The following is a 14,739-nucleotide window of genomic DNA, read 5'->3' as shown; positions in this document are numbered from 1 at the left end:
TTCCAATATGACCAATAAGTCTAAATTTACCTAGTTGCATCACTGCAAACAGGAATAGATCCTCATAATCTATGGTGGTTACCTTTTAAAACAGAAGAATCTTGGAGGAAGGTGAGTCCTGCTCTGGCTACAGTGCTGGGATAGATAACTTCTTTGTACTTCTGTACAGTACTCATGTTGTTTAGATTTATTAAAGATACAGTAGAGGATTCAAAAGACTAGAAGCACTGTAATAACTCAGAACCAAAATCTTCTGTTATAGTGTTTTTCTAAACTGCGGTTATTTTGTTGGTTTCTCTTCTGGTATATTAATATTCTGGAATAATTAATATCTGGTATCAAACTGCCAACACTGTGTTCAGGTGAGTATCTGAGCAATGTCAAAGACTCCAGATAGCACCAGTTACCACATGCATATAGAGCAGGGGTCCCCAAGCCCCAGTCCATGGCCCAGTGATGGTCCGTGGCCTGGGCCGAACCAGGCCGTGGAGACAGATCCCCCCATGCACTCCCCCCACATCCCCTTTGCGCATGTGTGTGCCCACGTGAGCACCCCTACCCCTTCGCGCATGCACACGAATGCCCCCAAGTGCCCCTGCCCTTTGGCATGTGCATGAGTGTGTGCGCACCCACGCGGGCACCCCCCCACTCCTTCGTGCATGCATGCATGAGCACGGGGGGTGCCCCGCCTTCTCCAACCGGTCCATGGTGTTAAAAAGGTTGGGGACCACTGATATAGAGGACTATTTGCATGTGTGTGCAGGGGAAGCATGGACAGTTTCTAGCTCTATTCAGGCACAGTAACTGTTGTGAATATCCTATTTGTCCCTCCACTGCCAGTTTCATCATTTATGCATGGAGGGAAATGAGTCCAGAGAGCTCCGCAGTACACAGGGAATGTAGAAACTGGTGATTTTTAAAAAATCAAATTGATTTAAATCATGATTGAAATTTTAAAAATCTGATCTTTTTATTTAAATTGTTAAAAAGCCATCAGATTTTTAAAATAAATTTGATTTCAATCAAATTCTGCTTCTGATTATTCTAATTTGCATGCAATCTCTCTTCTGAGTCACAGCTGCGTAAGTGAAGTAACAGCCATAAAAAGTTTGAAACGCCATGTTAAGAAACCATATTTATTTGTAAAACAGGACCTGTATATAAAAAGGTTGCACAATCAAGGTATACAAAAATACAAAATTTTTGATTCTGATTACAATTCTAATTGCAAGTTCAAACCAAAAGCATCTCTCTCCCCAGTGCTCCCAGCAAGCAGGGAACATAAGCTTGTGGAACCTGGCAAAGCAGGAGTTCTGATGATGTCAAAAGTGAGCCAAATCCAAGCCTCCCATATCTTGAATGGTGATTTGTATCGGTGAGGTTAACAGCGGTTAAACCTCAGAGGAGCGACCAAAGTGACCCGCCACCTTCCGTGCTTTGGAATCCAGCTTCTGTAGTTTTCAACCTGCTGAGTCCAGGTCTCTTTCATTGTTGTCATCAAACCCCAGTGACTTAGGCAAATTTTGTCTGAAGTCCGGGTCCATAGCAGAGTCATTGCACTCTCTCCCTTCCACAAATTAAGGCTCCTAATTCTCCTCCCACATATCCTTACAGTAACAAGTACTATATACATTAAAGAGACTGAAAGCAGTGCTCTAGTTTAAGCCTAGACTAATTAATGCCTTGGTTCCTGCTAACACACCTGCATTTAAACCTTGATTAAATCAACAGATCTAGTGAAGTTTCATGGCATTACTCATGTTGATAAAGGTAAGCAGGGTGAGTTAAAAGTGTTAGCAGGAACAGAGGCTAATCTAGTTTGCTAGTCTTAAAATGTACTTCCATTATTGGTTTCTGTGACTGACAGAGAAAGGTGTCTTCTTTTTTCTCAACTGTCCTGAATTTTATTGCAAGAAGTCTGAAAATATTTATGTCAGATGATTTATAAAAATGAAACTGAAGCATTTAGTTACACAGCAAAGACCACCAACTGATTACAAAATGCTATGTTTCCTTCAGCAGCAAGTTTTAAAGGTCTGATCCTTGGAAAGGAAGCACAGAATCAAAACAGCAATTTATTTTAAAAAACAACTGATGGCCATTCAGCTCTACTGGGTGTCTCTACACCCTTTTCTGCAATCATATAGCTAAGCTTATCTAGAACAATAACTCTTTTTTTCACACACACACAAAACTCTCTTATGGAGAGATCCAACTTGTTGAGGCATTACTTTTCTCTTTCTCCACATCTGCATTTAGTGCAATAAAGTTTAAAAATTCTGATCTGAAATATTTAACTTTACATTAACAAAAATAGTTCTTTTAAAAAAATTGTAACAAAAAGGAATATATAGCATAAACATCATGAAATTATTCTCTGCAGTTACACTGTAAGCATTTACCATTACAATAAGCCAAACAATGGGATATTAGCATTCATTATGTAGTAATTTTCAGGAATGAAGAAAGGAATTTAACACACATAATATGAACAAGTTCTTATTACTGGATCATTGTAAGCTACCAATCAGTAACAAAGTTCTTCAAGAGGCCTCTGACCATTCATATTAACAGGAATCGAGCCTTATTAAACTTTGGAAACATCTGGAAAGCAATGTTTGTCCTTTGTGCTTCCACAAGGCTTATCTGCCCATTCTCAGTGGCCTTTTCAATGCAAACTCAGCAGAAGAAGGGGAAAAAACCTTTCTTAAACTGCACTCTTGGACTACAGTTGAGGGAATAACATATTTTAAGTATTGTTCATAGGGAAAAAAACACTGTACATATTTCAGGAACATCTAATTGATAAATTACCTTTCGATATGCAGTGGTTTATGGTGTGTATCAGAGCAAACATTTAAAACATGCAACTCTCCTCACCCACACACTTGCAGTTTAAAGTGATATATTCCAAGCAGTTTTACTACCACATCTGCTGTTTATGGACACCATAGAAATTCATTCCTATCTATTTGAATTCCTCATTACCCATTTCAGATCAAGTACTGAAGTCTCTTATAAAGCACTGAATGGCTGCATATATATGCACCATTAGGAAGCTAACATGATTGAGGACTTCTATTATTGCAAAATCCAAACAGTAAAAAATGCTTCCCAGAACTGACAAGGGTTTTTTCTGAAGATCCTCAACTCTTTAAACCTAAAAGATATTTTGATGTGTCTGAACTACACAAAGGAACCAACAAAACACAATAACTGTGTGAAAATGTCAGTTTTGCTGAATTCCAGTGAAGCAGAGGTGGGTTGGGTTGAAAATGGAGCAAGGATTGTAGAATCCTTCTCCCATATGTGTTTTTCCTCCTAAAACCTCTTCTGTGAGTGTAAGAAGGGGAGTTAAAACTGCTGAAACCAAATGGGAGGCAGAGTGGAGGAAGAGAATCAATCAACCCTCTTCCATATGGCCCTGATGTAATTTTCAAAGCCCAAAGGCATGTTCTAACACATAGGCTGAGGGAACTGTGAGCTCTCATTTTCCACTGAAATGGCTGATAGGCTGATTGTGCATTTACATAATTTCACTTTCCAAATGTGGGCAGCCAGGTATGGACACAAATGTAATGCTTTCTGGAAGTTTCAGAAGTATTCATGAGGCTCTCAGATTCTGTGAGCACAAACACACAGAAACTAGTCAAAGAACTACTCTAGCTACAAAGGCAGTGACATTTCAAAAAGATGTTTACCTTCTCCTTCCCACTGTACTCCACTAAATTTCCTAAAATTTAATGAAAACACAAGAAAGAAACAATGTCACTAGTAAAGAAAAACACAAATGACATACAGTACTTTTTTTTCATAGTTGTACATATCCTCTTTACTCCCAGCATTTGTCCATGGAGTCATGGATGAACATGACAATGGGGCACATCTAAGGCTGAACTTCTGAAGCTTATTAACCAACCACTTATTTAAAGAATTTGTGTAGTTCAAATGTGCAATGATATGCAATGGACAATATTAAACTCAGGAGGGGGGAACAAAGTCACTTATGATGAAAGTTGCATATAAAACTCATCCTCTCTCATATGCCATTTCTTTGTCCTTCACAAATGCAGGGGCTGTCTCAATATCTAAATACCTGAGGAGTCGGTTAGGTTGTGTTTAATGTCTAATGTGTAAATTATCTAATGTGTTAATGGGGTGGGGGGGAAGGAATATATTTAACTTACTGGGCCCTATTACATTCCAATGCAAAAGAACAAGCAAAATCCAACATGATTAATGTATAATTCCAACCTCCTCCCTGCAAAAATAAAATAAAAAATAAAAAGATGAAAATCAATGAAGGATTTGTTCCTTCAGAACAGTCATTATCCATTGTGTTTTACGGAGTCATGGTTATTAAAAAATAACCATGATTCCTTATGGTTATCACAAATAACCATAAGGGGAAATGACTCAACCCACTTCCATTATTCCAAATCTGCAATCTTGCATGGTTCTTTTAAAATATTATGGAATCCTCCTCCAAATTATGAAATATCTCAATCAGATTACAATCATAACATTTCTACAAACCGTAATGATTATATTTTTAAATGGAACAATGATAAAAGTTGCTCGTAAAAGCCACCCGTATGAAAAGAGTACATGTTTCACAAAAATAATCATTAAAAAAGTATTAAATCCCTGTTCCTTTTCTCTGATTTTGGCTGCTTTTAAATAATATATATATAGATAGATATAGTTATATAGAGAGAGATAAGATAGATATTGTTTTGGAATGTCAATGGTTTCCATAATGGCTGACTAGCTTCACGATGAGCTTGCTCCAGAGGCCTAGAAAACAAGACAAAAAGTTGTAAGTGAAACTCTAAAAACAGAAAGGAATTTTACAGCTGGAAAAGCATCATTAGAAAGACCCAATCATTCAGAAAAGGCATTTACATTCAAATTTTGAGCAAGTATCAATTTGCTAAAAAAACAATGAAAGTCTGTGGTATTTTGGAGTAAAGAGCATTCTCAAGAATATATCCACCAAAACGGCCTTTAACAGACAAATTGCTGTTTCTGACAAATGTCATACTTTGAAGGTACCACTAGAGATGGGTGCCTTCTATTCATATTTGAAACAAAGCCCAACACAACAGGTGGTACAGATTCCCATCCCCCATGCCCAGAACCATCCTGCTCATTTACTGGGTTCCACACCGTGCAGGGGTCCACCTTCAGTGCCACCATACTAATATTGGAAAGAGCTCAGCTAACACTGTCACCTCCCAGGCAGCCAACCACTGCAGCACAGAGTCTCTCCACTCAGCCAATGAGTGGTTGGCTGTATGGGGAGGCGGGGAAGGATCGACCAGGCTCCTTCTTGGATTGGTGCCCCAGTGCTGAAGATGGACCTCTGTGCTGCACAGAGCCTAGTCAGTGGGCTAGCCAGTTCTGAACATGAAGGACAGGAATCAGTACCACCTGCAGTATCGGGCTTTGTTTCTAATATGAATATGAAGCACCCATCTCTAATCATGACCTGGGTGTTCCTTTGAATTCTTCAAAGGAGGGTCACTCCTGCTATTTCACACATAGTTGCTCCACACACTCTGATTAAAGCAGTTATTATTTTGCCCCCACTCCTGCTATTACAATATCAGACTTTGTTTTTACTATGTATTATCACATACTAACTTCAAAGCAAAGGGCAAGGCATGCCCTGCATGGCTTTGAGTTGGAAGCCTCTTAATTCACTCTGACAGGGCTTTCCCCCCCTTGCTCTTCAATGTACAAAACATAAAAAGAAATGTGCTGGATTCGAGAAAAGACCAATCATATAACACTTTTCTCCCACAGTGGCTAATCTGATGCCTCTGAGAGGCCCACAGTGTTGTAAGGGTAACCACACTATCCTGCCTACATTCTCCAGAAAGCAATATTGAAAGCCATACCACCTCTGATGCTGGAGAAAGTATATAACCATCATGACAAGTTCACTGGTGTTTTATCAACCATACATTTGTTTAACTCAGTTTAAAAGCCATCAAACAGTAGACATTACCACATCAGGGCAATTGCAAATTCCATAATTTAATATATGCTATGTGAAGAAGCATTTCCTCTTCTGTCCTAAAGCCAACATCATTAGGTGATACTGTGTTCTACTACTCTAAGGGAGGAGGGATCTATTTTCTCCACACCATGCATAAGCTGACAGAATTGTATCATGCCCCTGCCCTAAATAATGAAAGTTTATATCCAACCAAATGCACTTTGGCACAGCAGGGTCCCTCTTCACAATCTCAGTCTACTAAAGATAGGCTTTCTTGTAGCATCAGGAAATCTCAAGTTCCCATGTTGAGAGATGGTCACTATTTTTGCAAGGTGCTACAAGCTTGTTTTTAGAGTATAAATATGTAAGATAGCCCCTGTAGAAGGATGGCAATGTTCTGAAACACACTGGGCAACAATATGTTTCTACTGTTGCCATGTTCAAAAACTACCATCTCTTTTAGCATTCTTTCCTCATTTTCTTTTTCATGCCTGCCTCCTGGTTTTTGTTTATGATAGCTTTTGGGACAGATGAAGAAACCTTTTCTTTTGGGCTTACATTGGCTGTTCTTTTCAATCTATTTCTCTGTAAACTGAACAAAGGAGACCTGAGCAAGATAAAATAAAATGGTGCTCACAGTTCCTTATGGCTCCAGATAGTATTTAGGTGTTTATCAAATGAAACACAGTATGTCCATCCAAAAATACTGTCAAAGCCAAAAGGAACTATGGGTATCTATTTCATCTGATAAAATGAGGTGGTTTATCTTGCTCAGGTCTCTTTTGTTCATTTGGCAGAGAAACCAATTATAGTCTATTTCACATTTCCTCTCTTGGATGCACACCTTAATATGTTTAGGGGATTTGTGCATACCTCGGAAACTAAGAGCAATATTTTCAGAAAACCAGAATTTGTTATGAGTATAAACTACTATGCAGGGTCACCAAGGTAGAACAATCAAGCATAACTAGATGCATCCATAGTCTCCAGGAACTAACTGTTGTATCAGCTGAAGAGAACTAATAATACCAATGGGATGGAGAAATTCTACAAAGGCAGCTATTGGATAGCACCAGTAGTAGAAGGAGATACTGGTGGAGGACATTGCACAGACGATGGCAGTGACAAACAACCTAATTTTAGTGGGTAAACCACTTCCAAACACTTCACACCCCCCAAAAAGAGGTTACTTACCTGTAACCACAGTTCTTTGAGCGGTCCTCTGTGAATTCACACATACGGGTATTGTCTGCGCCTGCGCTGACTCTCTCGGGAGATTCTAGAGCTAAAAGTAACAATTTTATGGTATGATCCTCCACGAGTTATATGCTTCTCCCACCCACCATCTTCCCCAGTTCCTGAATTTTATCTGCTGGGTATGAAGGAAAGAAGTAACTAATTACATTATTAACCCGAGACAGATAGAGAAGGATGGGCGGGTTGTGTGAATTCACAGAGGACCACTCAAAGAACTATGGTTACAGGTAAGTAACCTCTTTTTCTTTTTCGTTGCCTCTGTGAATGCACACATATGGGTGACTAATAAGCTGCACTTACCGGTTGGTGGGTCGTCACGGTAAGAAGGATGACAGGACAGCATCCTGGCATGCTCTGACGTCCAGCCGGTAGTATTTGACAAACGTGGACGGTGTGGACCATGTAGCAGCACGACAGATGTCAGGAACTTCGGTGCCATGTTGAAAAGCAGTAGAGGTGGAGAGTGCCCTGGTTGAATGAGCTGTCAAATGTTCTGGAGAGGATTTCCCCGACAAGTTGTAAGCCAGAGAAATAGTCTGTACAATTCAACGTGCTATGGATTGAGAGGAGACTGAGGCCCCTTTGTTTGGGTCGTGAAAGCAAAGAAAAAGTTTCTTGGACTTTCTGAAAGTTTTTGTCCTTTTGACATAGAAGGCCAGGGCACGTCTGACATCAAGGTTATGGAGCATATGTTCCAGGGACGAGGAAGGGGATTTGAAAAAGCACGGTAGTATGATGGGCTGGTTGAGGTGGAAGTCAGAGGCCACCTTCGGGAGGAAGGAAACATCAAAGTAAAGAGTCACTTTATTGGGGTGAAACTGGATAAAGGGAGGATCGACTCGGAGAGCTGTGAGCTTGCTGGCTCATTTGGCTGACATGATTGCAACAAGGAAGGCCGACTTAAGGGTCAGGAATTTGAGGTCGATAGACGCCATGGGCTCGAATGGAGGCCCCATCAAGGCATTAAGAACCAGCTGCAGTGACCACAGGGGGGTGATACGTTGTTGAGGAGGGTGATTGTTGTTGAGCCCTTTGAGGAATTTCTTGACAGTTGGGTGAGAGAACAACTTGGAGGAAGGGGAGTCGTCTGGTTGATGAGCCATAATGGCTGATAGGTAGACCTTCAGCGTGGAGTGGGAGAGACCGAAACTGAAGAGATGAAGGAGGTAAGTGAGTAGGGTCTTCAAAGAGACAGGTACAGCAGATAAGTCATTGTCCTGAGTATATTTTAGAAAGGACTTCCATTTGTTCTCATATAGGAGAGTAGTGGAAGGTTTGCAAGCCCGAAGGAGAACGTTCATGACGTCGGGAATATCCTCCAAGCTGCAAGACTGAGAGAAGCGACGTTGGGGTGAAGGACGAGGCCGTGGTCGAGCGAGAGGAGAGGAAGACGGAGCATGTCCGACGACACTGATACCAGGTGAGTGAACCATGGCTGGCGGGGCCAGTATGGGGCTATCAGGATCGCGTTGGCGCCATCTTGCCGGAGATGGACGATTACCTTCTGGATGAGAGGTAGAGGGGGAAATACGTAGAGGAGATTGTGAGACCAGTCCATCAGAAATGCGTCTCCCAGAGAGGCGCTGTCCCTTCCTGCTCTGGAACAGAATCGGGCACATTTCTTGTTGGCATCGGATGCAAAGAGGTCTACTGAAGGCGTACCCCGTCGTCGGCATAGCCTCTGGAATATGACATCGTTCAGGGTCCATTTGTGAGTTCTCGTCGGAAGCTGACTGAGCCTATCGGCCAAGGTGTTGTCGTCGGTGGAAATGTGGACAGCAATAGGGAAAACATGGTTGGAATAGCACCACTCCCAGAGGTCAACAGCTATGTAGAGCAGAGAAGGGTAGTGGGTGCCTCCTTGCTTGTTGACATAGAAGACTGCAGTGGTGTTGTCTGTTGCCAACTGCACTACCTGTTCTTGAATCAGGGGAAGAAAGACATGGAACACCTTGATGATTGCCAACAGTTCCAGATGGTTTATGTGAAGTGGCAGTTCTTGTGTTGACCAGAGCCCGTGGACTGTGTGCTGAAGGCAGTGGGCATCCCATCCCGTGGGGCTGGCATCGGTTGTGACCTGTATGGAAGGTCACAGGGGGGAGAAAGGTCTGCTGATGAGGAGGCTGTCTGGGCAAGTCCACCAGTCAAGTTGGGAGGCTAGCTCCGGTGTTACTGACAGTAGTGAGGATGGGAGGTCTGTCACTGGGTTGAACAGGGAGAGAAACCATGACTGCAGAGGCCTCATTTTGAGCCTGGCGTGTTGGATGATGGCCATCGTCGATGTCATGAGCCCTAAGAGATGTTGGGTGTGATGCGCCGAAACGGAGTGATGGGTTTGGAAAAGGTGGACAGCCTTTTGAATTTTTGTTATTTTTTCTAGAGGCAGAAAGGCTCTTGCGCGGAGGGAGTCTACCTCCATGCTCATGAACTTTGCTGTTTGTTTTGGGATCAGGTGCGATTTTTCGAGGTTTATCTTGAGACCGAGACTTTGAAGAGTATGGAGAGTTGTGTCTCGTGCCTTTATGGCGTCATGGTACAGTGTCGCCACTATCAACCAATCGTCGATGTAGGGATAAATGTTTATTCCCTGCAGGCGGAGGAAGGCGGCTACCGGTGCCATGCACTTGGTGAAAGTCCGGGGGGCGGTAGAGAGCCCAAACGGGAGGGCACAGAATTGGAAGGTGGTGCCGTTGAAATGGAATCTGAGGAATTTTTGGTGGTCCGGATGAATGGAGACATGAAAATAGGCGTCCTGCAGGTTGATAATTATGAACCAGCCTCCCTGCGAAAGCAAAGGGATAATAGAGTCCAGCGTGAGCATGCGGAATTTATGGGGAGATATGAAACGGTTGAGATGAGTGAGATCGAGGATGGGGTGAAGACCTCCATCTTTCTTAGGAACAGTAAAGTATTTTGAGTAGAAACCGTTGGAGAGTCCGAAGTAGGGACCGGCAAAATGGCATGTTTTTGGAGAAGTTTAGTAACCTCATCCTGCAGGGCAGAGGAGTAGGGGGTGTACCGAATGAACCCCAAAGGAAGCAAGTCGGAGAATTCTATGAGGTAGCCAGACGCTATGATAGATAAAACCCATTTGTCTGATGTAATGGCTTGCCAACGATGGAAAAAATGGGGCCAGTCTGGTACAGTTCAGTGGGCAAAGAGAAATGTCAGAAAAGGGAGGCAAAGGTAGTTGTCAATATTGCTTACCCTTTCGCTGTCCTTTACGAAAGGATTAACATTGACGAGGAGTGTTTTGAGGCCGGTATGATGCCATCAAAGGTTGAAGGGCAGGTAGGGACCTGTCGGTTTGATGGGAGCGATACTGCTTGGGGTAAAACTGACTTGAGCAATAAAAGGGTCGTTGGTAGGCGGTAGACGGCTGATTACAATAAGAGCGCGCAGTCTTGTGCTTCTTATGGAAGTCCTCCATGGTGTCATCGGTTGTTGAATTGAACAGGCTGGCACCGTCAAAGGGCAAGTCCTCGATTCTTGACTTGGTGTCATCAGAGATCGTGGAGGACTTGAGCCAGGCATGGCGTTGAATGGAAATGGAGGTAACTAAAGTATTAGAGGCGGCCTCAGCGGAGTGTCGCGCCGTAATCCTCTGGTACTTGGCCAAAGAAATGGCTTGAGAATGGATATTGATGAGATCAGATCTCATGGGCTCAGGGGCCACATCAATTAGAGGAAGGACTTGGTTCCAGAGATTACGCTGAAAGGTGCCCATGGTTGCCTGGTAGCTAATACTTCTGAGCAAAAAGGATTGCAAAGAGTAAACTCGTTTCTGCTATCCTTATTGGCCAGGGTAGGTTTAGACCTGGCATGGGTTCGAGCTTGACTGGACTCAATGATGATGAAGTTAGGCACTGGATGCTTATTGAGGAATTCGGCATTGACACCATGGGTCCTATAGAGGCCATCAGTACAGCGAGAGATTTGCATAGTGGAAGGGGTTTTTCCCCAAGTGTCCTTAATAAGTTGAAGGATAGACTTATTGAAAGGAAGACTCAAAGGAGTGGGATGCTCCTGACTGATGTCGTCAAACACCGGCTCGGCATCAGCAGATGGGGGCTGTTCGGTATCGAGGTGCAGAGCTTGTGCCATTTGGAAGATAAGAGTAGAGTAGGAGGAGAAGTCATCCAAGGAAGACGAAGCATGGCTATCCCTTGTATCTGGAAGCGGGGGAGGTAGCTTGGGTTCATGGGAGGACTGAGAGTGTTGTGCCTCTGAAGATGCAGGACAGCCTGGAGATGAAGGGTAGTCTGACTGACCAAAACCCTCTGTCATGGGGGCTTGGTGTCGTTGAGTGAACATGACCTCGAAAGGGTCTTGAGGTGGCATCGGGTCCGGCATTGGAGGTGCGGGATGTGGAGGTACAGCTTTGTGAGCTTTGTCTCGCTTTTGAGGTAGTGAGGTCAACTTAAATGGGGCAGAAAGGCATGCAGATGGAGCCGAGACTGCCGGGGCAGAAGTGGACGTGCGGAGGCGATTCGGGTCCATAAAAGGGGCAGTCTGGGAGAGGTCTGGCGTCGTTCGGGGCCGTTTAGCCTGTTCAGACTGGTACCTTTCATACAGGGTATACCAGATGTAGGGGTCAAAACGATATGGAACCATAGAGAAGGGGCAGAAATCGCCTTGCGATGCCACAGACCTCGGTGGAGAGAGGTGTTTTCGTTTTTCTGTTCTCTTCCGTGGAGGAGAAGGGGGAACCTCCGGATTGGATGCCGAGCTTTCAGCTGCCCGCCCTGAGTCAGGGTTGGAATGGGCTGAGGCCGGGCTGGACTGTGGCGCAGCCCCAATGAGGCCAATGCTCAGAGTTTGAAGCGGCATCATAGGGGGGCGCGACATCATGGATGTCCTCTCTGTCTGAGGCTAAATCAGGGGCCTCTCTGGATGATTCCTCGAGGACGGGGGAGGGTAGGGAAGGCTGAGGGGGCTCCATACGGGGAAGTCTATCCTTCCTGAGCTTCTTAGGAGCAGGCTTAGGTTTTTTCTTGGGGCCTGGGTCATGTGCTTGAGATCTTTGCAAAGAGGGCAATTTGTGCTTACCAGGCGACTTTGCTTTCTCAACAGTGTCCTTAGCTGGTAGCACAGACGTAGAGTCAGAGGTAGACTGGCCCGCTGGAAGCCTATCAGCTGAGAGAGCAGGAGATCTAGCAGCCTCCAAAGAAGCAGTAGGAGGATTCATGGCCGTTTGCCAAAGGTAAGACCGAAGTCTTTGGAGCCTCTGTTTAAGTGCCGGCTTGCTTAGGTTTTTACAAGTGGGGCACGAATGGGTCGGATGTTCCTCACCCAGGCAAAAAAAGCACTGGCTATGACCATCGGAAAGTGCGATTTTATTCGCACAAGTAGTACAACGTTTGAAAGGAGACGGCGAGGCCATAAGCAAAAGACTAGTGGGGGGAAGGGAAGGGGGAAAGGAAGGGAATAAAAACTGTGGGAAGCCAATTAGGCAAACAAAAAGACGCAGAGGATCACTAAATAGGCAATTAAAATAAAGATAAGCAAACAAAAGCTCAAAGGAGCCTGGAAAAATAGCAAGAAGGTAAAAAGCGAAGCACTCAATCTTTCCTGAGAACCGTTCAGCGCGGCGGAAAAAAGGAACTGGGGAAGATAGTGGGTGGGAGGAGCATATACCTCGTGGAGGATCACACCATAAAATTGTTACTTTTAGCTCTAGAATCTTATGAGAGAGTCAGCGCAGGCGCAGACAATACCCAAATGTGTGCATTCACAGAGGCCACGAAAAAGAACCATATAAGACAATCCGAAATAAAACAAGAAATAATCCTTGTTAGGAATGTCTTTAAGCAGTTATAGGGAAAGAGCAAATGGCAAGTATGAAAAGTATTGTCACTAATGAAGCAACATGATTAATGCTGAAAGGACATCCAGTTGCCAATCTGTGCAAAGGTAAAAGGGAAGTCTGGAGCTAAATGATGCATATAAACAGAACCTAGAATAGTGTAAATATGAATCCAAGTGATAGAACTTATAGTCATTTAAGTTCATTTCATTCAGGCAGACCTATAACTACTATCAGCTGTTTGTTGAAGAGGATTTTACATCAATAGTGTCGTAATTTCTTTTGCCTATGTGTTTTTTTACATTTGTTATGGTTTTACTTATTTTACGTTTTAACTCTATCTGTACTATTTTATTATAAGCTGCTCTGAATCCTGTTCCTAGGAGGACCTAAACTTAACAAAGTTTTAACATTCAGGGCAGAGCCTGAAATACTATAATGCCAATAACTGTCCAAGTGCCAAGCAAAATATGTCTATCTGGTATAGAACCAGATTAAAACAAAACAAAACAAACAATAATCAGCGATAATAATGACAACACACCATCATAGTCTTTTGTAACTGCAGTAAAGAAAAGGCAGCTTTACACTTACAGTGTGTTTTATCCCCTCACTATGCGCCACGGAAGATTTGATGGCAGTTGCCTAGATACTCCTAATGTTGCCCATTACAGGGTGAAAACTGACAGACATATATATTTCTTCGTTATACTGTGACACACTCTGTGCATGTCTCAAAACTATGGTGTCCTCTATGCTCATACGTTAATATTAGGAAGAGAGTTTTTGCTTTATTATTTTCTTGTCTGTTATCCTGACTTCCTTAAACTTGTCTCATACTACATTTTTGAGACTATTTTGGATTTTTGCTTTACTGTAATGAAATATAAAATATTCTTCACTCAATGGCATGGTTAATGGCTCTGAGGGCCTATCATACTAAATTGCTTCATTAATGACAGTACTTTTCCGCATCTATCTACCGGGAGTTTTGTTTCTTTTTTCTGTTTATGGTACTACATAGCAAGGTGGGTTTGCCAGTGCAGAGTGGTTTTCCTGGAAGCATAGCCAAGTCAGGAAGGCCTGGTGTGCTAGTGTCAGGTTGGTTTCATCACCACAAGTAGCCTTTCTGGGTCCCACCTCCTCCCAGAAGCAACAAGTTGGTTTGGCAGAATGGCTAAAGAGGGAACCCCTTGACATTTGCTAGTCACTGGCTAGTAGAAAGCTAGGATTTTAAGTCACTGACTGATCATGGTTTGTCCTAACCAACCATACATGGTTTAAGTTCTGTCATAAGAATAATTTACATTAAGTCATAAAAAAGAATGATAGTTTAAATCAGAAACAGTGGGAAGGTGCTGTCACAAAAGGGAGAGAGGTCTCCTCTGTCATACTACTGTCTGCAAACTGGTGAAAAGAAATCTCCTAAGAAGTTAAAATTCCCCATCTAATGGCTTATTCACATATGCAAGCAATCACTTGATTTGCTCTAGGTTTTCAAAACTAGTCAAGGAAGCTCTTTATGCCAGCAGCTACATAAACGCTACATAGGCATTTACCTGCTTACATGTAGAAAAAAACTGGAGATGAGAACATGAATGAGCATGTGAGCCCCACAGACTAAGGTCTGTTCAGTTGAAAATGGAGACCTATCTGCTATGGTGGAGAACCT

General features: G+C 43.1%; 1 protein-coding gene across 2 annotated transcripts in view; it reads right to left on the bottom strand.

Annotated features, from left to right (window-relative positions):
• Nucleotides 1–1,122: 1,122 nt before the first annotated feature.
• Nucleotides 1,123–14,739, bottom strand: part of SLC44A1 (solute carrier family 44 member 1) — a 130,514-nt gene continuing 116,897 nt past the window's right edge. For both annotated transcript variants that reach the window (XM_078384840.1, XM_020801469.3), the window contains exon 16: nt 1,123–4,797. In XM_078384840.1, the coding sequence (XP_078240966.1) occupies nt 4,774–4,797 (24 nt within the window). In that variant the 3' untranslated portion in view covers nt 1,123–4,773. The remainder of the gene's footprint in view (nt 4,798–14,739) is intronic.

This window comes from Pogona vitticeps, chromosome 2, assembly GCF_051106095.1.
Source record: "Pogona vitticeps strain Pit_001003342236 chromosome 2, PviZW2.1, whole genome shotgun sequence".
Classification (NCBI taxonomy): domain Eukaryota; kingdom Metazoa; phylum Chordata; class Lepidosauria; order Squamata; family Agamidae; genus Pogona; species Pogona vitticeps.
This window is presented reverse-complemented; position numbering and strand designations above follow the sequence as displayed.